Source organism: Heterodontus francisci, chromosome 42 (genome assembly GCF_036365525.1).
Source record: "Heterodontus francisci isolate sHetFra1 chromosome 42, sHetFra1.hap1, whole genome shotgun sequence".
Lineage (NCBI taxonomy): Eukaryota > Metazoa > Chordata > Chondrichthyes > Heterodontiformes > Heterodontidae > Heterodontus > Heterodontus francisci.
Genome location: NC_090412.1, coordinates 20,062,784 through 20,088,928, shown reverse-complemented (window position 1 = coordinate 20,088,928; position 26,145 = coordinate 20,062,784). Strand labels below are relative to the sequence as shown.

The window sequence follows — 26,145 nt, the reverse complement described above, 5'->3', positions numbered from 1 at the left end:
CAAATCAGATCCCCCCCTCCAAATACAAAGGCCCTTGGGGGCAGGGAGCATGCTGCCAGGATTTAACACCCATCCAGGGGTTGGAAATTGAGGATTAGATCTGCGTGGTCCTCTGGCTTGCTCCAAGGCCATCCCTACCCCACTAGGCCAAGATTTTCAAGAAAAGGACAATATATAATTCTGAAAGGTATAATTCAGAAGACTGAATAAACTTTATTTTATGTTAGATTATTTACTGGACCCAAGGACATCCATTTCTTAAACTGCTAAATTTTAATTAATTAAATATTGGGAAGACTGAAGCCATCGTCTTCTGAAATTCCGTTTGAGTGATGATTGATTCTATCCCTCTAGATGGCCATTGTCTGAGGCTGAACTGGAATGTTCATAAAGTTAGAATCTGATTTCATCCCTATCTGGGCTTCCATCCCCATATCCTCTCCATCACTAAGCCTACCTACTTCTACCTTCATAACATTGCCCATCTGCTGCTGAAACCCTCATGCATGCTTTTGATACATCCAGACTTGACTACTGCAATGCTCTGCTGGTTGGCCTCCCTCCGTAAACTTCAGCTCATCCAAAACTCTGCTGCCCACATCCTAATTCACACCAAGTCCCATTCACCCATCACCCCTGTGCTCACTAACATACACTGGTTCCCAGTTCAGCAACACCTCAAATAGTTCTCATCCATGTGTTCAAATCCTTTCATATTTTCATCTCTGCAACATCAACAGCCCTAATAATCTCAAAACTCTGTATCCCCAATTTCCTTTGCTCCACTGTGAGCCATCTAGGGAAGCTTTGGAATTCCCTCCCTAAACACTCTGCCTGCCTAACTCTCCTCATTTCAGACACTTCTTTAATCAAGATTTTGGTCATCTGCTCTAAAATCTACTTATGTGGCTTGGTGTCAAATTTTGTCTCATTATGCTCCTATGAAGCTCCTCAGAGCATTTTACAACACTAAAGGTGCTATATTAAAAAAGCTGTTGGGTGTTTATTTCTCAAACTGCTAAAGTAAAAAAGGGTTTATTCAGACTTCTGAACTATATATTCTATCATTCTACATGCTAAATGAAAGAAGTCAGTTTTCTTTGTAGAACTATACTACTGGACAAGCAAATTGCACAAAAACAGACTCGTCTTCCTTATCTTAACTGCTTTGCAAATATTGATATATTTGGTTTCAAAAAAGCACTCTGCTGGTTCAGACGAAAAAAGGCATCCATTGTTCTCAGTAGGTGGGGTCACTAATTGTAAAGTGGTAATGTTTGCACCACTGCTCCAATTTCCTGTGTTCCGTTAGAGCTAGCTCAGTTTCCCACTGCAAAATTATCACATCAGCTACTAATATAGGGCGTCATAGAGTTGTCCAGCATAGAAACAGGCCCTTCGGCCCACCACGTCCATGCCGACCATAATGCCTATCTATACTAATCCCACCTGCCTTCATTAATTCCATATCCCTCTTTGCCTTGCTCATTCAAGTACCTGTCCAAATGCCTCTTAAATGTCGCTACTGTTCCTGCCTCCACCACCACCTCTGGCAGCTCATTCCAGATACCCACTATTCTTTGTGTGAAAAATTTACTCCTTTGATCCCCTTTAAACCTCCTCCCTCTCACCTTAAATCTATGCCCTCTAGTTTTAGTCACCCCTACCATGGGAAACAGACTCTGGCTATTCACCCGATTTATGCCTCTCATAATTTTAGATACCTCTATCATGTCCCCTCTCAGCCTCCTTCGCTCCAGGGAAAACAGACCCAGCTTATCCAATCTCTCTTTATAAATCAAGCCCTCCAAACCAGGCAACATCCTTGTGAATCTTTTCTGCACCCTCTCTAGCTTAATCACATCTTTCCTGTAGTGCGGTGACCAGAACTGCACACAGTACTCCAAATGCGGCCTAACCAACATTATGTACAACTGTAACATTGGACGTTGTCTACATGGACTTTAGCAAGGCCTTTGACAAGGTCCCGCATGGTAGGCTGGTCCAGAAGGTTCAAACACATGGGATCCAGGGTGAACTAGCCAATTGGATACAAAATTGGCTCAGTGATTCAAGACCAGTGGTGTGCCACAAGGATCGGTGCCGGGCCCTCTGTTGTTTGCTATATATATTAATTACTTAGATGTGAATGTAGGGGGCATGATTAGTAAGTTTGCAGAGGACACCAAAATTGGTGGTATAGTGGACAGTGAAAAAGGTTGTCTAAGGTTACAACAGGATATAGACAAACTGGGAAAGTGGGCAAGGGATTGGCAAATGGAATTTAACGCAGACAAGTGCGAAGTGATGCATTTTGGGAAGTTAAACCAGGGCAGGACATATACAGTGAATGGCAGGGCCCTGGGGAGTGTCAGAGTAGGCATGGTGAGCATTTCCTACAGACACCAACATGCAGATTGTGTGAATTGCCATTGCGCTAACAATTGGATATGTATTATTTGAATTGCTGAATGGACTATTTTAACATAGAAACATAGAAAATAGAAGCAGCAGTAGGCCATTCAGCCCTTCAAGCCTGCTCCGCCATTCATTATGATCATGACTGATCATCTAACTCAGTAACCTGTTCCCACTTTCACCCCATTCCCTTTAATCCCTTTAAACCCAAGAGCTATATCTAACTCCTTCTTGAAAGCATATAATGTTTTGGCCTCAACTGCTTTCTGTGGTAGCGAATTCCACAGGCTCACCACTCTCTGGATGAAGAAATTTCTCCTTCATCTCAGTCCTGAAAGGTTTACCCCATATTCTTAGACTATGACCCCTGGTTCTGGACTCCCCCACCATCGGGAACATCCTTCCTGCATCTACCCTGTCAAGTCCTGCTAGAATTTTATAGGTTTCTATTAGATCCCCCCCCCCTCACTCTTCTGAACTCCAGCCAATATAGTCCTAACTGACTCAATCTCTCCTCATACGTCAGTCCCGCCATGCCAGGAATCAGTTTGGTAAACCTTCACTGCACTCCCTCTATAGCAAGAATATCCTTCCTCAGATAAGGAGACCAAAACTGCACACAATATTCCAGGTGTGACCTCACCAAGGCCCTGTTTTTGCAGCAAGACATCCCTGCTTCTGTACTCGAATCCTCTCGCTATGAAGGCCAACATACCATTTACCTTTTTTACCGCCTGTTGGATCTGCTTACTTACCTTCAGTGACTGGAACGAGAATACTCAGGTCTCGTTGCAGATTCCCCTCTCTCAGTTTATAGCCATTCAGATTATAATCTGCCTTCCTGTTTTTGCTACCAAAGTGGATAATCTCACATTTATCCACATTATACTGCATCTGCCCACTCACTCAACTTGTCCAAATCACCCTGAAGCCTCTTTGCATCCTCCTCACAACTCACCCTCCCACCCAGTTTTGTGTCATCTGCAAATTTGGAGATATTACATTTAGTTCCCTCATCTAAATCATTAATGTATATTGTGAATAGCTGGAGTCCAAGCGGTACCCCATTAGTCATTGCCTGCCATTTGGAAAAAGACCCATTTATCCCGACTCTTTGTTTCCTGTCCACCAGCCAATTTTCTATCCATCGCAATACACTACCCCCAATCCCATGCGCTTTAATTTTACATGCTAATCTCTTGTGCAACTTTGTCAAAAGCCTTCTGAAAGTATGTATGAATTTCAATCTGGTCACATTTGGCTAGAAGCTCAAGTCACAGGTAACAAAAAACAGATGAGAACAGAATCTCTCTGAAGTTTTGAGAAAAGGTCAGAAGGAGTAGATTCAATAGCGATCGGCTTTAGTACTAAATGACAATTCAATTCCATTCAACAGGTCCTTCGGCCCACCACGTCTGTGCCGACCAACAACCACCCATTTATACTAATCCTACATTAATCCCATATTCCCTACCACATCCCCACCTTCCCTCAATTCTCCGACCATCTACCTGCACTAGGGGCAATTTTACAACGGCCAATTTACCTATCAACCCGCAAGTCTTTGGCTGTGGGAGGAAACTGGAGCACCCGGCGGAAACCCACGCGGTCACAGGGAGAACTTGCAAACTCCACACAGGCAGTACCCAGAACTGAACCCGGGTCCCTGGAGCTGTGAAGCTGCGGTGCTAACCAATGCGCCACTGTGCCGCCCATAAATGGGATGAAGTCAGATAAATCCCCAAGATTCGATCACTAACATTCTTTTGACATTTGCTAACTGTACTGTTTTGTAGTTAGCATACGCATTTATGCTTCATCCTTTCCACTTAAATGTAATTGCAAATCATGTGTTATTTTAGTTTATAAATCCTGATCAAAGCTTAATAGTCTACCAACTTAAAATGCAGAATGTTATTACGAGATTTATAGTAACTCCAGCACAGATTACTGCAAATAGTGTAATTATTAATCCTATGGGTTACACAATTCCACAAGGGCAGTCACTGAAAAGATTCAGCTTCCAATTGTAAGGAACAAGGTCTGCTTAGAGGAGGACAAATGAATTAGTAACTTATATTTATATAGCGCATTTAAATGTAATGAAACATCCCAATGCACTTCACAGGAGCATTATAAAACAATATATGTCAAAGAGGTCGGTTTTAAGGTATGTCTTAAAGGAGAAAAGTGAATTAGAGAGAGACAGGAGAGGTGTAGGGAGGGATTTCCAGAGCTTTAGGCCTAGGCAACTGAAGGCACGGCCACAAATAGTGGAGTGATTAAAAATTGGCAATGTTCAAGAGGCCAGAATTAGAGGAGCTCAGATATTTCGAAGGTTGTTGGCTGGAGAAGATTACAGAGATATGGAGGGGCGAGGCCATAGAGGGATTTGAAAACAAGGATGAGAATTTTAAAATCAAGACTTTGCTTAACCATGGGCTAATTAGGTGCAATAGGTGAACAGGACTCGGTAAGAGTTAAGATATAGGCAGCAAAGTTTTGGATGACCTCAAGTTTACAGAAAGTAGAATGTGGGAGACCATCCAGGAGCGTATTGGAATAGTCAAGTCAGGAGGTAACAATGAATGATGAGCTGAGACAGGGGTAAAATCAGACAATGTTATGGAGGTGGAAATAGGTGGTTTTAGCAATGTCTCAACATTCATCTCGGGGTCAAAGGTGATGCCAAGGTAGCGAACAGACTGGTTTAATCTCAAACTGTTGCCAGGAGGGAGAGGGAGAGAGAGAGAGAGAGAGGGAGTGAGAGAGAGAGAGAGAGAGGGAGTGAGAGAGAGAGAGAGAGAGGGAGTGAGAGAGAGAGAGAGAGAGAGGGAGTGAGAGAGAGGGAGTGAGAGAGAGAGAGAGAGAGAGAGAGAGAGAGAGAGAGAGAGAGAGAGAGAGAGAGAGAGAGAGAGAGAGAGAGAGAGAGAGAGAGAGAGAGAGAGGGAGAGGGAGAGGGTGAGGGTGAGGGTGAGGGTGAGGGTGAGGGTGAGGGTGAGGGTGAGAGTGAGGGTGAGGGTGAGAGTGAGGGTGAGAGTGAGAGAGAGAGAGAGAGAGAGAGAGAGAGATGGAGTCAGTAGCTAGGGAAGAGTTTGGAGCAGGGACAAAAAAATTATGGCTTCATTCTTCCCCATATTTAGTTGGAGGAAATCTCTGCTCATCCAGTACTGGATGTTGAATAAGCAGTCTGTTAATTTAGCAACAGTGGAGGAGTCGAGAGAGACGTGGTGAGGTTAGCTTGGTGTTGTCAGCATACATGTGAAAACTAACACCATTCTTCTGGATGATGTTGCCGAGGGGCAGCATGCAGATAAGAAATAGGAAGGGGCCACCAGAGGTAATAATATGGGAGCAGGAAGAGAAGCCAATGCAAGTGATTCTCTGGTATGATTAGGTAGATAAAACTGGAACCAGTCCCACCCAGTTGGATTATAATGGAGGGGCATTGGAGGAGGATGGTATGGTCAATGATGTCGAAGACTGCAGACAGGTCAAGGAGGATGAGGAGGGAAAGTTTACTTTTGTCACAGATAGGATGTTATTTGTGACTTTGATAAGGACTGTTTCGGTACTGTGGCGGGCAGAAGCCAGATTGGAGGGATTCAAACATGGAGTTCCAGGAAAGATGTAAACAGATTTTGGAGGTGACAAAACATTCAAGGACTTTGAACAGGAAAGGGAAGCAGTTTGCAAAGACAGTGGGGTCAAGGGTTTTTTTTGAGAGGGGTGTGGACAGCAGATTTAAAAGGGGAGCTAACATGGGACCAGCGGGGAAGCTGGGTGGTCAACAGGAACTCTGAAATTGTTGAAAGAAAATGGTTTTACAAAACCCACAATTGTTACAATGATGCATAATGGATGCAAGTTAAATTAAAAACTACAAAACCTTCTTTGATGCTTACCAACATAGTTTCATAAAGCTTTGTTGCAAAAAAGCTTGCTGGACTCTTCACATATTGCACTACAGTGAACAAAAGCAAAAACCACAACATAAATAAGTCGGGTTCACAACTACTGAAAAAGTACTAGACAAAACAATGGGCAGAATGTGCCTTTTGAATATGTTACAAAATCTGTACGAATATAACTTTCATATATTCTATTTTAAGATGGGGGTAAAGAGAGAAAGATCAGCACCTTCATTTTAAAGACACATTCAAATGCTACGTTAATCTCACTTATGTTGTAAATTGTTTTTAAAAGACTGTTATAAAGATTATGATGAAATGGGACAGATAAATGTATTCAATATAAAATTCATTTCTATAAAATGGTAGAAAATATTAAACATTCCTTTGTTTTTAGGGGTTGGATTGTCAGCCTCTTCAGGTATTGCATTACGAAAATGGATTTTCACAATTGTAGATTCTAAAGTATTAATACTTGTATTTTTATAGAGCCTGGTGATGCAAAGTAGTATCTTGTACTGTGAATTGTTTTGAATTATAGCAACTGTTACACAGGAAAACTGGGAGCCACTGCATAGACCAACTTAGAAAGAAAACAAACATTTTTTGGACCACCTGAATGAATACCAATTCAAATTCATTTGACCAAGAAAGAATTTCCTACAAAACACCAATGGTTGCACTTCTGAAGAGCTTTCCAGACAATGGATTACTTTTGAACATTCTGAGAATGTGAAAAGCACGACCTAAATGCAAGTACTTTCTTTCTATCACCTTGATCTTGGATGCACATTCAGTTCCATTAGCCTTTCCCAGATAAAGTGCTCTGGATCAACCTTTAGTTTTTCCAGCCATTTTCTGCTCCCTTGTAGGCCCACACATCTTGTCTGTAGGCCTGCAACACTTGCTTGAACCGAACATTATGAATATAGGCTATAGTTTTGAACTGGAAGACACAGCTGCCTTTTTATGGCAATACCCCTCTTAAATACTTGAAGTTCATTCTGGAAGTTTGCATGGTGCATCATCGAAGCCCAATCACTGCCACCACCAACTTGCATTCATACAGCAACTTAACATAGTAAGATGTCCAAAGGTGCTTCACAGGACTGGTAAACAAAATCTGACATTAAGCCCTCAAAGGAGGGCAAATAACCAAAGCTTGGTTAAAAGAGGTAAGTTTTAAAGGAGGAAAAAGAGGTAGATGACAAAAAAGTACAAGGCAAAACAATGGGCAGAATGTGCCTTTTGTGCAAAGCTTGTTGAACATGTTACGAAATCTGTACAAATATAACATTCATATACTCCATAATAGAATTGGGGGTAAAGAGAGAATGATCAGTACTTTCATTTTAAGGTCACAGTCAGATACGTGAAGAAAGGCTTAGAGAGGGAATTCCGGAGCTTAGGTCCTTGGCAGCTGAAGGCACACTGCCAATGGTGAAGCAATTAAAATCTGGGAATGCCTAGAAGCCAGATATCTTGGAGGGTTGTAAGACTAAAGATGGGGAAGGGCAGGCCATGGAGGCATTTGAAAACAAGGAGAGTTTTAAAAATCGAGATGTTGTTCAACCGGGAGCCAACGTAGGTCAGTGAACACAGGGCTGATGGGGAAAGCAGGACTTGGTGAAAGTCAGGACACGGGCAGAGTTTTGCATAAACTCAAGTGTATGGAGGGTGAAAGATGGGAGGCTGGTCATGAGTGCATTAGAATAGTCTAGAGGTAGCAAAGGCATGGATGAGGGTTTCAGCAACAAACGAGTTGAGGCAGGGATGGAGCTGGGCAATGTCATGGAAGTGGAAATAGTGCAGATATCAGCAAGACTGTATATCTGGTTGTAAGCTCACCTTGGGGTCAAATATGACACCAAGGTTGTAAACCATTTGGTTCAGACTCATAATTGCCAACGAGAAGAATGGAGTTTGTGGTATTGACCGAAGGCAATGGGCAAAATTTTCTCAATTTGATCCCTGGCCAAATGGCAGCACCGTTAGTGTTGGGAACCTGTTGACAGCTTCAGCTGGCTTTGCCATGGCTCTTTAACTGAGCTGCAGCATTAGCATCCCACTTCCAGGTTCCCCGGCCAAATCAGGAAGGGTGTCCATTCTGTCAAAGGAAGAATTTTTAAATCAAAAGGGATCCTGGCTTGGGTTAGAATGGCTCAACGGGACATGGATTTTTTGAGGCTGCGGCAACCACAGGTAAGGAAAGGAACCCTGGGAAGGCTATTCCCCACTCTTACCTGGACATCCTGCTGCAGGATCTAAGGGACTGCAGTAAAGTGATGCTTGCCAAAGCCTTTCAAACAAAGCAGGCATGCAGGGAAGTGGCCAAGGAAGTCATCAGCAGCAGCAGAAGTGTGGTCCCTCCAACCTGGTGACAGGGCACCAAGAGGATCCAGGACCTCAGGTGGGCAGGAAACATGAGTGGCATAGCAATTTCAGATGCCAAGCCCCACATTGACTTTCTCAGCATTCTCCAGAACACACCTGCACTCATTCCTCTCTCTCCAGGAGCCTTACATTCCCATCTGAGCAGCTAACACTCACCCTCGTTCTAGAGTCATAGAGTCATTTACAATACAGAAGGAGGCGGAGTCCATGCCCTCTTGCAGCCATGCCTCACAGACATCCTCCACAAAATGTTGTCCTTGCTAGCTATCCAGACAAGCCATTACTAGCTCTTATAACTCTCTGCTTTTTCTCCTTACAGGGAGAGGCAGAGACCCAAGGGTGGCCTTCCAGTGACAGGATCCTTGATGGCTACTGGTAATGCATGCCCACCTAGCCCACTGGGAAGGAAGTCTCATTCCAGGAGGCTGCAGGTGTCAGCAACATCTGAGGCACTGGTGCTCACATACGTCATGTCCAGCCCTTCTGCCCTGTGAAGCGGCATACTGAGGTGAAGGCAGTTGGTACTGGTGTTGTTCCTGCTGCTGTTAGTGTTCATGTTGCTGCTCCTTTTGCTCTCCAGAGATGCGAGGTCAAGCTGCAGAAGCTGCTCCCATGCCGTGGTGAAAGCTAGCAGCAAGGAAGTGCAGCTGAAGGTAAGTGAAGTGCAAGACAGGTGGTGACTTTCCAGAAGTTGGTAATCACCCAAATACTGAAAATACTGTCCGAGAAGGAGTGCTGTGAGCAGCTCTTCAGTTTCACTGATCAAAGGCTTCCCAGCAAAGGCTTCAGTTACACTGAAGAAGCACTCCCCACTGTGCACTCACCTCGGTGACCCTGACCTTTCAGCTCAGGAAATAGGTCCGCTGGCAGAATCCTTGGTTGAAACAGAACTTAATGACCAACTTGAATATTTAAATATTTTATCAGACAGCTGCATGGGGGTTCCCTGCATGCCTTCAAGCCCGCCCAGGTGAAACCTGGAAGAGGGCAGGAAGTTGTCAGGAATAATATCACTTTTTGGGGCACACACCCTTGCCTGTGAAAATTCCTACCAATGGCTTCAGTCTTTCCAATATTTAATTGTAGGAAATTTCCGTTCATCCAGCTCTGGATGTCAAACACCTACCTTCCTTCAAAGACAAAGGCTTACAATCCACAATTTTACTTGGAAGTTGTGCAATTTACAATCATAGACCTGGTATGGAAACATAAATTAATCCTTACCCAGAGCTAGCATTCCCATTTCAAATGTACCAGACATTTCATCTTTAATGGTGTCTTCAATATCTTTGTTAGTTAGTTGATAATATTCTTCAAACACTACAAGCAAAGAGAAATAGGGGTCTATATTTAGAAAATTGAAGATAATATCAGCATGCCTCTCACACTATGAAACAATTTTAAACTACTACAGGAACAGTAGTTGATTAAACAAAAGTTTTTCAAGTTTTATAAAACTGAAGTCACCAAAGGATGCATTGATATAAAGAGGATTGATAGGATACATTTTACAAATCTGCACTCGTAGTAAGGAGCCTTGCTTGACAAGAGCACAGAATGAGGAATCAGGGCTAAGATTAGTGTACTTGATTCACAGCCCTCCCAATTTCTTGGTCATTAATCAGTCACCATAAATCTATACTCAGTACCACTCTATGCAGGAGTGCAGCCTCACAAAGTATAACCTTGTAGTGTTCTCAATCATCATATTCCCTAACAGAGAGTCAGAAAATAGGTAATTTTGGGCAGTATTCCTCTTCAGGAAAAGACAAAAAAGTTATTTTCCAGTGATATCACACAGTGCTTTGGGCAGCAGCTTCAATTCATCAGATTACTGGAAAGGAAATTTGAATTCTTAGTGCAGAGGATTCTTCTGAATAAAATGCCAGATTGCAGTCAAGCCAGATCTGACCAGCAGCTTTAAAGAACTCAGCAATTTGTTGCAGTGGAGAGGAGATTAAGAGCACACACAGAAACATTAACAGAGAGCGCCAAAGTGTTGGAGTACAGGCTTGCTTTCCTACACATTAATCTATCGCTGTCTGGAAGGAAAGATGGAGAGTTATATCAGATCACTTGTGCATGCAGAACAACTTATACTTGTATAGCACCTTTAAGTGTCCTTATATAAGCACGAAATAAAATATCCTAAAGCGCTCCACAAGAACGTTATAAAACAAAAAATACGATACTGAGCCACATCGGAGATATTAGGTCAGATGGCATTATAGTCGGCATGGACGCGGTGGGCCGAAGGGCCTGTTTCTATGCTGTACGACTCTATGACTCTATGACCAAAAGCTTGGTCAAAGAGATACGTTTTAAAAAAGACCGTCTTAAAGGGAGGAGAAAGTGAGGAAGAGAGATGGAGAGGTATAGGGAGGCAATTCCAGACGTTAGGGCCTAGGCAACTCCAGGTGTGGCCACCAATGGTGGAGTGATTAAAAGTCAGGGATGCTCAGGAAACTAAAATTAGATGAACGCAGATATCTCAGAGGATTGTAAGGCTGGAGGTGATTACAAAGATAGGGAGTGGCATGAAGCCATGAAGGGATTTGAAAGCATGGATAAGTTTTTTTTTAAATCAAGGCATCAACGGACCAAGAGCCAATGTAGGTCAATGAGCACAGGGGTGATGGGCGATCAGGGCTTGTCACAAATTAGGATATCGGCTGTAGAGTTTTGGATGAACTTAAGTTTAACGGCCAGCTTGCTAATCAGCAGGGTCTGTACATGGTCCTGGAAGGGCAGGCTGGACACTCTGCTCTTGACAATAACTCTCACTAACTTGCATTGCTGTTGGCCAGTGACACAAAACGTGTGAGCACGACTCCTCCCAAATACCCAAAACCATACAATAGTAGAGCAAGAAAAAATTGGAAGACCCTAAAAAGTGTACCTTATGAATACATATTGTCAAAGTCATTTCTAAGAAATACAACTCCTCTTTAGAAAATTAAAACCAATAGTAATTTTCTGGCATCACCAGAAATATAAATACTGTATTATCAGGATAGACAATACACTTAAAATCAGAAATAAAGTGCAGTTTTGAAATATGATTTCTTTTTAAAAAGAAATCAATCTACATGAGGTTTAAATAGCATTTTATGAATGGATTGAATGACTATTCAAAGTCAATCACTTCTGGAAGTGGACCAACTCCCAAGATGTAGAGATTGTGGTCCAGGACATTTTGAACTGCATTATCAGAAATGTATGCTAAACACATTCATTGGGATTGATAGTCTGTTTGAGTACAGTGGTAAAATATATTTTGTATCATCCTTTGCAGTTTCAGAATGGTTAATTGACATTGATATTTCACTAGTTCCTGGTTTTGTTTCCAGTGAATCTAGGAAAAACCGGTGTAGCACAATAGCAGGGTTGTACAGGTCCCAAGGCTTTTCAGCAGAATGAGTAAATATCTACAGGGAGTGTTGGCTGCTAGCTAGCAGCACTCAACACTGCAATTAGTATTCTCAGTTAACTGCCACGTCATTTTAGCAGCTACGCCCAATGTGGAAACACTTAGCTGTACTACACTTATGCAGTCACATTTTAATATATCTAAAATGATAGTGTTTCACAACAGAATTCGTGTTCTGTGCAATGTCATCAACTGTTGGATTGCAGAAGGCACACACTCTTAGGATCAGATCAACCTATACTGTAGGAAGCATGTGAAAACATGGTAGTTGTTAAGAAACTGATGAGTGGTGCTGTAACCTAAACAGCAGTTAGACAAGTAAAACTGCTTTACAACACTTGAAGAATTAACCCATTATTACATATGCCACATACAGCACTTGCCCTTGTGCATCATAACATTTAAAATTAAAAATGCAAATTTACAACTGAATTGATAAAAAACCATTGGCTAACTCTAGTTTCCAAAAATCTGCATGCATAGAAATGCATTAAATTTACTTGAAAAAATTCAGGATGGTGCCTTTATTGCATGACATTGGGATGTTTTTACAGCAGCAGATTAGGAACAGCTGAATTCACAACTATATTACATAAAATATACAGCACAGAAATAAGTCATTCGGCTAAAATGCTCTACGCCGGTGTTTATACACTTCTTGAGCCTCTTACTGCAATTAATTAATAACCTCTTTCCATCCTGCCCCACATTCCTCTATTCCACTCTCCCTCATGTATCTATCAAGCCATCTCTTGAATGAGCCAATATTACCTGCTTCAGTCAATCCATGTGGCAGCAGGTTCCACATTCTTTCTTCTCTTTGAACTTTCATCTTTCCCTTTAATGAAATGCTCAGTTTGCAGAACAAGGTAAAATGTCTTGCAATAAAGAGGCACTATCTCTGAACTTTTTTTTTTGCTATAATCATTTTCAACTGTTTTCATGCAATTATGTAATTTTGGGAAAATGGTGCAAGTCAGGAGTACATTGGTATGTTTGTTTCCCCCAAGAAACTTAATGCTGCAGAAAAAATGTGGATTCAAAATAATTTGTACACAGAGATTCAAGGTCCAAGAGATAATCTGGAATTTTGTCCGATTTACACTGGTAGATCTTTTACAGGCAGATGAAATGCATTAGGTAGAAGCACTGATAAATTGGATTTTACATGGTCCATAGAAGAATGGACTTGTGAACTGAATGACCTTCCTCATTTTTAATTAGTGTTAAGGGTGACAATAGGATCTGGCTAACGAGCCTGTTAGATGGTTTTGGGAGGAGGGGGGTGCATAAAAGGTGCTGGCAGCACAGTCCTTGCACAAATAAATGCTATTCACTGTTGCTGGCCATTGCCCCTTCCAAGAAAATTCTTTAGATGTTGGGCAGGAGCTTATGCAGAGATGGTATTTCCCTGTCCCAGGGAGTATCACTCATTCCAATTGAGATATGCCCTCTTTTTAAAAGGAATTCTCTAGATGCTATTGCAATTATTAGAATTGCTTTTCAGCATGTTTCTTCTGCAAGCAATTTGATACTTTTCTTTGAAAACAAATATGGACATCTTTCTTCCAAACATTGCTGCCAGTGAGAACGACATGATTGTGGCATTCTCCCTCCAGTGAGCTCTCTGCAATTTTATTTCTTGGTTCTTAGCTTTTCATTGTGTTGACTTGCAATTCTAGATTTGCTACTTTGTGTCAGACATTTACACAATTGCCTGCAGTCACCCACTGGGTTGTTCAAGTCTTGTGAAGTTGCAATTGGTGCCATACAATCTGATTAATCTTAAATACAGTGTTTCATACAGCCTTACTATATCAAAAGCACTTGATACAAGTAATTCCTTTTGGAGAATAGTAACTTTTGTAAACCAGCATGGCAGCTAGCAACTTCCCACAACCAGCAATGTGATAAATGACCAATTTGTTTTTGTAGAGTTCTGAAGGGTCACTGACCTGAAACATTAACTCTGCTTCTCTCTCCACAGATGCTGCCAGACCTGCTGAGTATTTCCAGCATTTCTTGTTTTTATTTCAGATTTCCAGCATCCGCATTATTTTGCTTTAATTTGTTTTTGTATGTGTGTGATATTGATTGAGGAAATGTTGGCCAGAACATCAGGAGAACTTCCTGCTTTTTGTTAAATAGTGGCATGTGATCTTTAATATGCATTATGTAATGGAAATCACACCTGCCATATGGAAACATATTAATTTCGTCATATGGAACACTATTTGAACCTTTTTTACTGGACATTGCACATAAAATGTTTTAAAAGATCACAGAGATGAACATCTGAAAACATGGTTGCACATTTGCATTCTGAGAGACAGTTGAATAGAGTGACAATGTTCCCTGATTCAAATAACGATATGGGTTTTGTCAATAGTGATGATCAAAAGACATTGAGAGCCATTGATTTTTTAAGAGACAAAACTCCATCCCCCACCAATTGTCTGGAAGACTCTAAAATCAATAAACCTCCCAGAAGACGCTGTCTCAAACAAAGATGGTCACATGACTTACCTGCTAGCCAGACTGGGGACTGTGTGAATTGTGCCTCACAAAAATGAACAGACTGCAACTGAACTCAAAGAAGAAAGCACCTCTCTGGGGGCGGCACAGTGGCGCAGTGGTTAGCACCGCAGCCTCACAGCTCCAGGGACCCGGGTTCGATTCCGGGTACTGCCTGTGTGGAGTTTGCAAGTTCTCCCTGTGTCTGCGTGGGTTTTCTCCGGGTGCTCCGGTTTCCTCCCACAAGTCAAAAGACTTGCAGGTTGATAGGTAAATTGGCCATTATAAATTGTCACTAGTATAGGTAGGTGGTAGGGAAATATAGGGACAGATGGGGATGTTTGGTAGGAATATGGGATTAGTGTAGGATTAGTATAAATGGGTGGTTGATGTTCGGCACAGACTCGGTGGGCCGAAGGGCCTGTTTCAGGGCTGTATCTCTAATCTAATCTAATCTAATCTAATCTAATCTCTCTGTCTCTCCCTCCAACAAAGTCCCAGGGACCCACGGTAGCAGCTTAAACCTCAAGACAGAGCACCTCTTCGGCCTTCTGGTACTAGAGAAGAAAGTCGGAAATTGTGCACAAGGCCCCAGCAAGAACTCCAAGATCTCAACTTCAACCAACGACTTTACAACAAGAAAAGACAGTAATGGAATTCCCTTTATTGCCAACCCTACTTCAACAACCACCCCCACAATTCTTTCTTCCCCTTTGCATCTATTTGTGTGTGTGTGTGTTTATCTCGTATGCATTCTAGCGTGGTTGTGTCACATATTTTAGTAATTTTAACTGACTTAGAGTGATAAAGCTAATAAATTTACATCTTTCTTGTTTAAAACCAAGAAAAGCTGTCTGGTTGGTTCATTTGCAATTACAACTAGAGAGCAGTGAGCAAGCACTCACTGAGGTGATAAGCTAAAAACACTGTTTTAAAAGATAAACCCTGCTATGGCCAAACCAGGAAAGGGGCAAGAGGGGAGCCCGAGCCCCCTTCCTCACCTGGTGGTAACAACTGGAACAGACGATGTAATATTAGACTGAGCATGAGAAGTTAGAGATTATCCCTAAAGTATCATTGTTTGAATTAAACAACTAGTTTATTTCAGATTATATAATTAGTCAGTAAGCTACTAAAAAAAACTGTGATGTTAAAGGAAATCACGAATATAAATTATTCCATCATCATTCAATACTTGCCCGTTAGGCATCCCTCAGTACTGTACTGAAGCATCAACTTAGATATTATCTCAAACCCATCATTAAGCTTTCATACAGAACTTCGTTATCCAAGGACCAAAGTAACACCAACTGAGTCAAGCTCAGTTTTACATCAGAACATTTTCTTATGGGCTACCATTGGTTGCAACTGAATGGCTCCCCCTTAAAGCTACAACATGAGGAAGTGATGAACATTCCGGGAAATTCATACCATATTAAGACATATTGCTGTGCGAGCCGCTTTGATTTCCGGTCTTGTAACATTTGAAACCTTTAAGTTCTTAAGGAGCCATTCAACCCTAACTCATTAAAACCAACATTTCACAATGAGTTCAACTTATTCCTTGAACCAAGTTTTAAATCCTCTGAATCTGGTTAACTTTAACTTTCTTGAAATGTAAATGATTTTAATCAAGATTTTAACAAATTTGTAACCCCAATAACATTTTGCCAGTAAAAACTGAAATTAGTTTGTTTTATTACATTCCACTTTGAAGGAATGAATTAAGAACTTGTAATAAGATAACATTAAATGTTGCATTACTATATATTCATTCTCAGTTGCCAAGGCTGTGTGACCTCATGACTTGAACACAAGAAAGCATAAATAACACAAAAAGTAAACCCATCAAACTTGGTCCTTTAACAGAATATGTACAATCCACATATTGTGCACTGAAGACAACCCATTTCATCTCCTGAAGTAAGGTCCTCTAAAGCTTGCAATTTATCTCCAAGAGAAAACCACAAAGCATGGCATATTCGATCCTTGCAGCCTACATTATGGTGTTGATAGCATGGCCATTGAACAGCAGCAACCTTTTCCAATGTGTCCCTATATAAATGTGCTGATCCCAGCTCACTTGCATACTTTTCTGGTTTTCTGGGCACATCATTCATGAAACTTTGGGATGAGTGAATAGTCTATTAGCCACTAACAGCCAGTGAAGAGAAGCCAATTTAATTAAAAACATCAAAATACACAGCATTATAGAAGCAGAGCATGTTAATACATTCTAGAATGCTGCACTCTACCTCTTCGCAGATGAGTGAAATTCCGCCTACAGAAGACCTTAATGAATTTTGTCTCATCAGTTCCCCACTTGTCTTCTCCTGCAGCGAACAACCCCTGAAATGAAAGCACATTGGTCTTTAAAAAAAGTACAGAAATGCAAACTAATGTGAAAGCTATCAAATATTAAATTTCATGACAGGAAGTACAATTTGTTTTTATAAAAGATTTGATTGAGGTTTTTCTTTCAAGTCCTAAACTGCCAGAATGGCTCAAATCAGTATTTTTACATCTGGATCATAAGGTTGTTAGTTCAAGAACCACTTCAGGACATGAGCACACTCTAAGCTGATGCTTTCATGCAGTACTAAAGGAGTGCTGCATTGTTGGAGATGCGATTTTAATAGAGGTTTTGACATTTTCAGAAGAACCTAAAAGATCTCCGGACGCTATTCAAAAATAAGCAAGAAATTCAAATTGTGTCCTGGTCAATATCCTCGCTCAAACAGCACCACCTTTTCATTTGCTAGCATTCTCTTCCCTGAATTAGAAGGTTCTTGGTTCAAGTCCCACTCCAGAGACATGAATTCAAAAAAGAAAATCTGGGTGGACCCTCTGCAGCAGTAGCAACAGAATGTTACACTGTTGAAGGTGCCATCTTTCTGGATGAGCCGTTAAACTGAAGCCCTGTCTGCTCTCTCAGATGGACGCAAAAAGATCCCATGACACTATTTCTAAGAGCAGGGGAGTTAAGCTTGGTATCCTGGCCAATATTTATCCCTCAAATCAACATCACTAAAAACTGGTTATTATTGCACTGCTGTTTGTGGGAGCTTGCTGTGTGCAAATTGGCTGCTGCATCTTCATTACAACAGCAACTACACTTCAGAAAGTGATTAGTTGATTTTGAAGTGCTTTGGAACATCCTAAAGATGTTCTCTTTGTTCCCTTTGACAAGACATAAATACATATTTTCTAGGGCTTACAATGGTAATGCAGCATATTGGATCGATGTAATCTGACAAGTTTGATTTTGCATTTTACCAAGGTCTCAACAGCAAGACGACGGTGAGTGGACACCAGGCAATTCCTTTTGGGGCAAGAGGACAAATATCAGTGGTAGAACTTAGCAGTTGAAACGGATTCAGAACAGCCTTAGTCAAGATATGGGAGCAGGCCACCTTCTTGTCCTTCTGGCAATGGTCATCACAAGATCTTGGGAGGATAGGTAGAAACCTAGAGGCATAAATGGAAATCTATCTGGATGCTAAGAATAAATAAAACTTTTCCCACCATTAATTAGGTTAAAACTTTAGGATTTCAGATGCGTTAGTTTAAAAATTGGGTAGAAAATAATTATTAAGCAAAAGTGTACACATTAGGATATTTTGATAATAGTGGATATCTGGGAGTGATTTGTAACAATTCTATGATTCTATTCGATGAGCATGTAATCTCATTCAGCACTATCGATGTTATTGTATGCAGTTTCTAACCAATATCTAAAGACAGAGATCAGATTAAAAACACCATTGAATGTATTACAAGGATTCATTTTTAATCATATATTCTTTCTGTCAACAGTAGGTAGGCAGCACCATGATGTCCACATTGAAGAATAGCTTGTGATTCATCATTGCAAGTTTCCTAAGTAGATTAGTTATCTAAATACAAGAAATAACTTGATTGTGATTTAACATTACAGAAGAGATTTTTTTTGAAAGAAAGATTTTTTTTTTTACTTACATGCCTTCAGACATTTAATCTAGTGTTATGGTCAGGTGAGGGATAATGTGGCTTGTTCCCACAGTTCACCTTCCAACTGACCACAGCAACTGTTTTTGTTACCTAGGGTTTTAACCCCTTGTGTTTTATTTGTCAAATAAAGAGACAGTGATAGGTTTTCTTGTAGGTTTAAAAAAGTTTAACTATTTATTCAACAATATGCATTCCTAAAATGGTTATAACTGTACCCATGCACGCATACATGCATACACACACAAGAATAGATAGAGGAAAAGGATAAGTGGTTTGAAGTGAGGTAGATGTTTGGGGTTCACAGTAAACCCCCTGTTGAATCTTGGCAGACAGTTTCTTTTTAAAGTTGCAGGCCTGGGTGGTGTTTGTAGTTTTCTGCTGGTTCAGACTTCAGACTGGAGGCAGTGGTCACTTTCAGTTCTTTGCTGCACCAAGTTGAAGTGTAGAATTTGCAGCAGGGCTCCTTCTTTGGTTTTTGCTGGGCTACTTTGCACAGTCCTTGGCTGGACTCCCTTTCTCTGACCTTACTTGCTTTCTCTCCAGAGAGCTACCTTTTAAAAAGTTAAAAAATCTCTCACATTAGCCTGTGTTAGGAGACGCATGGCCCTCTCCCTGTTGTTACCACACAATGGCCCAGGATGTGGCTATTTCACGCCTTCTTTGTTTCAGAAGAATCCATTCAATTCAGGAATGTCACTTAATCGTTTCAGGATGGATGTAATTGACACTTCCTAACCCGGAATGTATCGTTATGTCCTCAGCAGAAAGTGAGGCAGTTTGAATATATAGGTCAAGTCAACCTGACCTTCGGTGGCCATTTTGTAGCACACTGCCCACTTTTTAAAAGGGAAAGTCAATTTTTTTTATAACACTTCAGTTTGGTTCAGTATTTTCATTGCTGCACTTCTCGTTAGCATGACACTAGACACAAGTCTTATGATTAATCTTTAAATAAAGGAATCTCCTAATATTTCCAAGATCACGTCGTTGGCACCAGCTAGACCTCATTGTCACAAGGCGAGCCGCCTTAAACAGTGTTCAAATCACACGCAGCTTCCACAGTGCGGACTGCGACACCGACCACTCCCTGGTGTGCAGCAAGGTTAGACTCAGACCAAAGAAGTTGCATCATTCCAAGCAGAAGGGCCACCTGCGCATCAACACGAGCAGAATTTCTCACCCACAGCTGTTACAAAAATTTCTAAATTCACTTGTAACAGCCCTTCAAAACACTCCCACAGGGGATGCTGAGACCAAGTGGGCCCACATCAGAGACGCCATCTATGAGTCAGCTTTGACCACCTACGGCAAAAGTGCGAAGAGAAATGCAGACTGGTTTCAATCTCATAATGAAGAGCTGGAACCTGTCATAGCCGCTAAGCGCATTGCACTTTTGAACTACAAGAAAGCCCCCAGCGATTTAACATCCGCAGCACTTAAAGCAGCCAGAAGTACTGCACAAAGAACAGCTAGGCGTTGCGCAAACGACTACTGGCAACACCTATGCAGCCATATTCAGCTGGCCTCAGACACCGGAAACATCAGAGGAATGTATGATGGCATGAAGAGAGCTCTTGGGCCAACCATCAAGAAGATCACCCCCCTCAAATCTAAATCGGGGGACATAATCACTGACCAACGCAAACAGATGGACCGCTGGGTTGAGCACTACCTAGAACTGTACTCCAGGGAGAATGCTGTCACTGAGACTGCCCTCAATGCAGCCCAGCCTCTACCAGTCATGGATGAGCTGGACATACAGCCAACCAAATCGGAACTCAGTGATGCCATTGATTCCCTAGCCAGCGGAAAAGCCCCTGGGAAGGACAGCATTACCCCTGAAATCATCAAGAGTGCCAAGCCTGCTATACTCTCAGCACTACATGAACTGCTATGCCTGTGCTGGGACGAGGGAGCAGTACCCCAGGACATGCGCGATGCCAACATCATCACCCTCTATAAAAACAAAGGTGACCGCGGTGACTGCAACAACTACCGTGGAATCTCCCTGCTCAGCATAGTGGGGAAAGTCTTTGCTCGAGTCGCTCTGAACAGGCTCCAGAAGCTGGCCGAGCGCGTCTACCCTGAGGCACAGTGTGGCTTTCGTGCAGAGAGATCGACTATTGACATGCTGTTCTCCCTTCGTCAGATACAGGAGAAATGCCGTGAACAACAGATGCCCCTCTACATTGCTTTCATTGATCTCACCAAAGCCTTTGACCTCGTCAGCAGACGTGGTCTCTTCAGACTACTAGAAAAGATCGGATGTCCACCAAAGCTACTAAGTATCATCACCTCATTCCATGACAATATGAAAGGCACAATTCAACATGGTGGCTCCTCATCAGAGCCCTTTCCTATCCTGAGTGGTGTGAAACAGGGCTGTGTTCTCGCACCCACACTTTTTGGGATTTTCTTCTCCCTGCTGCTTTCACATGCGTTCAAATCCTCTGAAGAAGGAATTTTCCTCCACACAAGATCAGGGGGCAGGTTGTTCAACCTTGCCCGTCTAAGAGCGAAGTCCAAAGTACGGAAAGTCCTCATCAGAGAACTCCTCTTTGCTGACGATGCTGCTTTAACATCTCACACTGAAGAATGCCTGCAGAGTCTCATCGACAGGTTTGCGTCTGCCTGCAATGAATTTGGCCTAACCATCAGCCTCAAGAAAACGAACATCATGGGGCAGGATGTCAGAAATGCTCCATCCATCAATATTGGCGACCACGCTCTGGAAGTGGTTCAAGAGTTCACCTACCTAGGCTCAACTATCACCAGTAACCTGTCTCTAGATGCAGAAATCAACAAGCGCATGGGTAAGGCTTCCACTGCTATGTTCAGACTGGCCAAGAGAGTGTGGGAAAATGGCGCACTGACACGGAACACAAAAGTCCGAGTGTATCAGGCCTGTGTCCTCAGTACCTTGCTCTACGGCAGCGAGGCCTGGACAACGTATGCCAGCCAAGAGCGACGTCTCAATTCATTCCATCTTCGCTGCCTTCGGAGAATACTTGGCATCAGGTGGCAGGACTATATCTCCAACACAGAAGTCCTTGAAGCGGCCAACATCCCCAGCTTATACACACTACTGAGTCAGCGGCGCTTGAGATGGCTTGGCCATGTGAGCCGCATGGAAGATGGCAGGATCCCCAAAGACACATTGTACAGCGAGCTCGCCACTGGTATCAGACCCACCGGCCGTCCATGTCTCCGTTATAAAGACGTCTGCAAACGCGACATGAAATCGTGTGACATTGATCACAAGTCGTGGGAGTCAGTTGCCAGCATTCGCCAGAGCTGGCGGGCAGCCATAAAGACAGGGCTAAATTGTGGCGAGTCGAAGAGACTTAGTAGTTGGCAGGAAAAAGGACAGAGGCGCAAGGGGAGAGCCAACTGTGCAACAGCCCCAACAAACAAATTTCTCTGCAGCACCTGTGGAAGAGCCTGTCACTCCAGAATTGGCCTTTATAGCCACTCCAGGCGCTGCTTCACAAACCACTGACCACCCCCAGGCGCGTATCCATTGTCTCTCGAGATAAGGAGGCCCAAAAGAAAGGAATCTCCTAATATTTCATTCAGAATAGCAACATTGTTCAGTAATTACACAAAGGACAATTGTACCCATTAAATTGTGTGGCCTTCAATTCCCTTCTCAAAAATTAAAAATAGAGTTTGGTAGCTGAAGACTTCATCTGCCATGAATGGGGCTGGTTCTTGAATCATCAACATCTAAAAACAATAATCAATCAATTAGAATGTTGATGTAAAAAGCACAGTAATTACCTGAGCATCTACTTTTGCAAGGCTTTCATCCACTTCGTAATTTTCATCTCGTTTTCCCTAAAAAGAAAGTACACGTTTGACTGGGATCTCATTGCATAAAAGTCAGTTATTCAAGAAACTAATCACAATTTTCAAAATACACAAAGTTATTAAAATTAGTTGCTCACTTAAGGATCTCAATTGGCAGCAGGGCAGAAAGGCTGTCCACGGGCCATCCTGCCACAAACTTAATTGTGGTGGAGGTGGGGTACCCACCCGCCACCATCCCACCCAATTAAATGCTCTCCCCACCTGCAAACTCGATGCGGTGGAACAGCATAAAATTACCTCCCCCCCCCTCCCCATTATCTTCCTCTCTCTACAGATGCTGCCAGACCTGCTATTTCCAGCATTTTCTGTTTTTATTTCAGATTTGCAGCATCTGCAGTATTTTATTTTTCTACAGAGCCTTACTATTGCCTTGGTACAATTGGCTAACCCACCAGAACCTAGGCATTGAGCCATGGAATATATGGTCTCCATAGCTTGTTATTGCATCAGATGGTTACGGGGAGGAACGCAAGTCATCACTTTTTTTATTATGAAATAATTCTCTCAAAATGCGGTATTTTCATGAAATTTATATACCAGTTTACCTACAGTCATAATATGAAGTGTTAAAATATAAAATGAATATACTGTTCCATTGAATGGAATAGCATGGATACAAAGCACACTAACCTTCAGCAGGGACACCAAAAGTTCTTCGAAGTCACCACTGTTCTCGGACTTCAGAGCATCCTTCAAACTCGTTGCATTCTCTATAAAAGAGAAAAATGACTCAAACATATTCATCTACTCACTCACTGGAAAGTTTATTTTTATTTGGCATTTTGAAATAGCCAAATAGCCTCAGAAATACAAAATATGCTTTTATTTATTTCATTTCTCAAATGTCTCTCACACTGAGCAGTAATATCCACGAATATAAACCAAATTTGCACAAGTACAATACATACAGGAGTACGTATTAAAAATTCATGCAATACACATCCTTCTTTCCCACCACACAGGTTCTTACATCTGCAACTGATATTTGGCAACGGTGTAATGGAATGTTGACTAACATTCTAGTTTTGTTAAGGCCTCAACTAACCTAATCTCAAATTCACCCATTTTAAATCTCCTCAGCATCTATGCCTGAAGCCCAGTACTACATGGAGCATACAGCACAGAAACAGGCCATTCAGCAGAACCAATCCACACTAGAGTTTATGCTCCACTCAAGCCTCCCATCCTTCCTCACCTATATCAGCATAACCCTCGAATTTCCACCCCTCTGATACTTATCTAGGCTCCCCTTAAATGCATCTATACTATTTGCCTCAGCCACTACCTGGGATAGTGAGTTCCACATTCTCACCACCCACTGAGTAAGTAAGTTTCTTCTGAATTCCCCATTGGATTTTTGGTGACTATCTTCTATTGATGGTTTCTGCTCTTTCCCACAAGTGTAAACATTCTCTGTGTCTACTCTATCAAAACATTTTATAATTTTGGAAGGCCTCCATTAGGTCACCCCTCAGCCTTCTCTTTTCGAGAGAGAAAGAAAAAAAGAGAAGGCTGCTCATCCAGTATAGCCTGATATTTCTGGTGGGGAAGGAATGTAGCTTGCATTTGAAAGCAGCACATGAAAGTGTACTGGACGAATGAGAGGAGCGAGGAGACAAATTATAATATTCAAAAGCTTAGGTCCATTCTGGGAAACTCCATCCAATTATGACCAGATGATAAAATGATCAGTAGACAGCATTTGTCCTGGAGTTATTCAAAGTTAGGGTCTCCAAAAAGTCCAAGCATGGTTTATAATTTAAAATGATGGAAAAATTGATGTATGAAAAATAAAATCAGCCAATATTCCACCAATATAGTGCTATGGGTAGGTGGTGGCGTAGTGGTATTATCACTGGACTAGTAACCCAGAGTCCCAGGGTATTTCTCTGGGGACACGGGTTTGAATCCCACAACAGCAGAAGGTGGAATTTGAATTTAATTAATAAATCTGGCCAAATGATGGCCAAGAAACCATTGTCAATTGTTGTAAAAACCCATCTGGTTCACTAATGTCCATTAGGGAAGGAAATCTGCTGTCCTTACCTGGTCTGGCCTACATGTGACCTCCAGACCTACAGCAATGTGGTTAACTCTTACATGCCCTCTGAAATGGCCTAGCAAGCTATTCAGTTGTACCTACCGCTACGAAGTCAATAGAAAGGATTGAAACCGGACGGACCACCCGGCATCGACCTCGGCAGCGGAAACGACAACGGCAAACCCAGCCCTGTCAACCCTGCAAAGTCCTCCTTACTAATGTCTGGGGGCTTGTGCCAAAGTTGGGAGAGCTGTCCCACCGACAAGTCAAGCAACAGCCTGACATAGTCATACTCATGGAATCATACCTAACAGACAATGTCCCAGACACTGCCATCACCATCCCCAGGTATGTCCTGTCCCACTGGCAGGACAGAGGTATACAGTAGGGAGGGAGTTGCCCTGAGAGTCCTCAACATCGACTCCGGACCCCATGAAGTCTCATGGCATCAGGTCAAAGATGGGCAAGGTAACCTCCTACTGATTACCACCTACCGCCCTCCCTCAGCTGATGACTCAGTACTCCACCATGTTGAACACTACTTGAAGTACTGAGGGTGGCAAGGGCACAAAATGTACTCTGGGTGGGGGACTTCAATGTTCATCACCAAGAGTGGCTCAGTAGCACTACTACTGGCCGAGCTGGCCAAGTCCTAAAGGACATAGCTGCTAGACTGGGTCTGCGGCAAGTGGTGGGGGAACCAACACGAGGGAAAAACATACTTGACCTCATCCTCACCAATCTGCCTGCTGCAGATGCTTCTGTCCATGACTGCATTGGTAGGAGCGACCACCGCACAGTCCTTGTGGAGACGAAGTTCCGCCTTCACATTGAGGATACCGTCCATCGTGTTGTGTGGCACTATCACCGTGCTAAATGGGATAGATTTCGAACAGATCTATCAATGCAAAACTGGGCATCCATGAGGCGCTGTGGGCCATCAGCAGAATTGTACTCAACCACAATCTGTAACCTCATGGCCCAGCATATCCCCCACTCGATCATTACCAACAAGCCAGGAGACCAACCCTGGTTCAAAGAAAAGTGCAGAAGGGCATGCAAGGAGCAGCACCAGGCATACCTCAAAATGAGGTGTCAACCTGGTGAAGCTACAACACAGGACTATCTGCGTGCCAAACTGCGTAAGCAGCATGCGATAGACAGAGCTAAGTGATCCCATAACCAATGGATCAGATCGAAGCTCTGCAGTCCTGCCACATCCAACCGTGAATGGTGGTGGACAATTAAACAACTAACTGGAGGTGGTGGCTCCACAAATATCCCCATCCTCAATGATGGGGGAGCGCAGCACATCAGTGTGAAAGATAAGGCGGAAGCATTTGTAACAATCTTCAGCCAGAAGTGCCGAGTTGATGATCCATCTCGGCTTCCTCCTGAAGTCCCCAGCATCACAGATGCCAGACTTCAGCCAATTCGATTCACTCCGTGTGATATCAAGAAACGACTGAAGGCACTGGATACTACAAAAGCTATGGGCCCTGACAATATTCCGGCAATAGTCCTGAAGACCTGTGCTGCAGAACTTGCCGCGCCCCTAGCCAAGCTGTTCCAGTACA

At 42.5% G+C, this 26,145-nt stretch overlaps 1 protein-coding gene across 6 annotated transcripts in view; it reads right to left on the bottom strand.

The window, feature by feature from the left end:
* Positions 1-26,145, bottom strand: part of LOC137355501 (annexin A4-like) — an 83,094-nt gene that overhangs the window by 6,785 nt on the left and 50,164 nt on the right. For all 6 annotated transcript variants that reach the window (XM_068020716.1, XM_068020715.1, XM_068020717.1 and 3 more), the window contains 5 exons: positions 23,158-23,237; positions 22,438-22,494; positions 16,923-17,016; positions 9,948-10,043; positions 6,324-6,382 (listed from right to left, as the gene is read on the bottom strand). In XM_068020716.1, the coding sequence (XP_067876817.1) occupies positions 6,324-6,382; positions 9,948-10,043; positions 16,923-17,016; positions 22,438-22,494; positions 23,158-23,237 (386 nt within the window). The remainder of the gene's footprint in view (positions 1-6,323; positions 6,383-9,947; positions 10,044-16,922; positions 17,017-22,437; positions 22,495-23,157; positions 23,238-26,145) is intronic.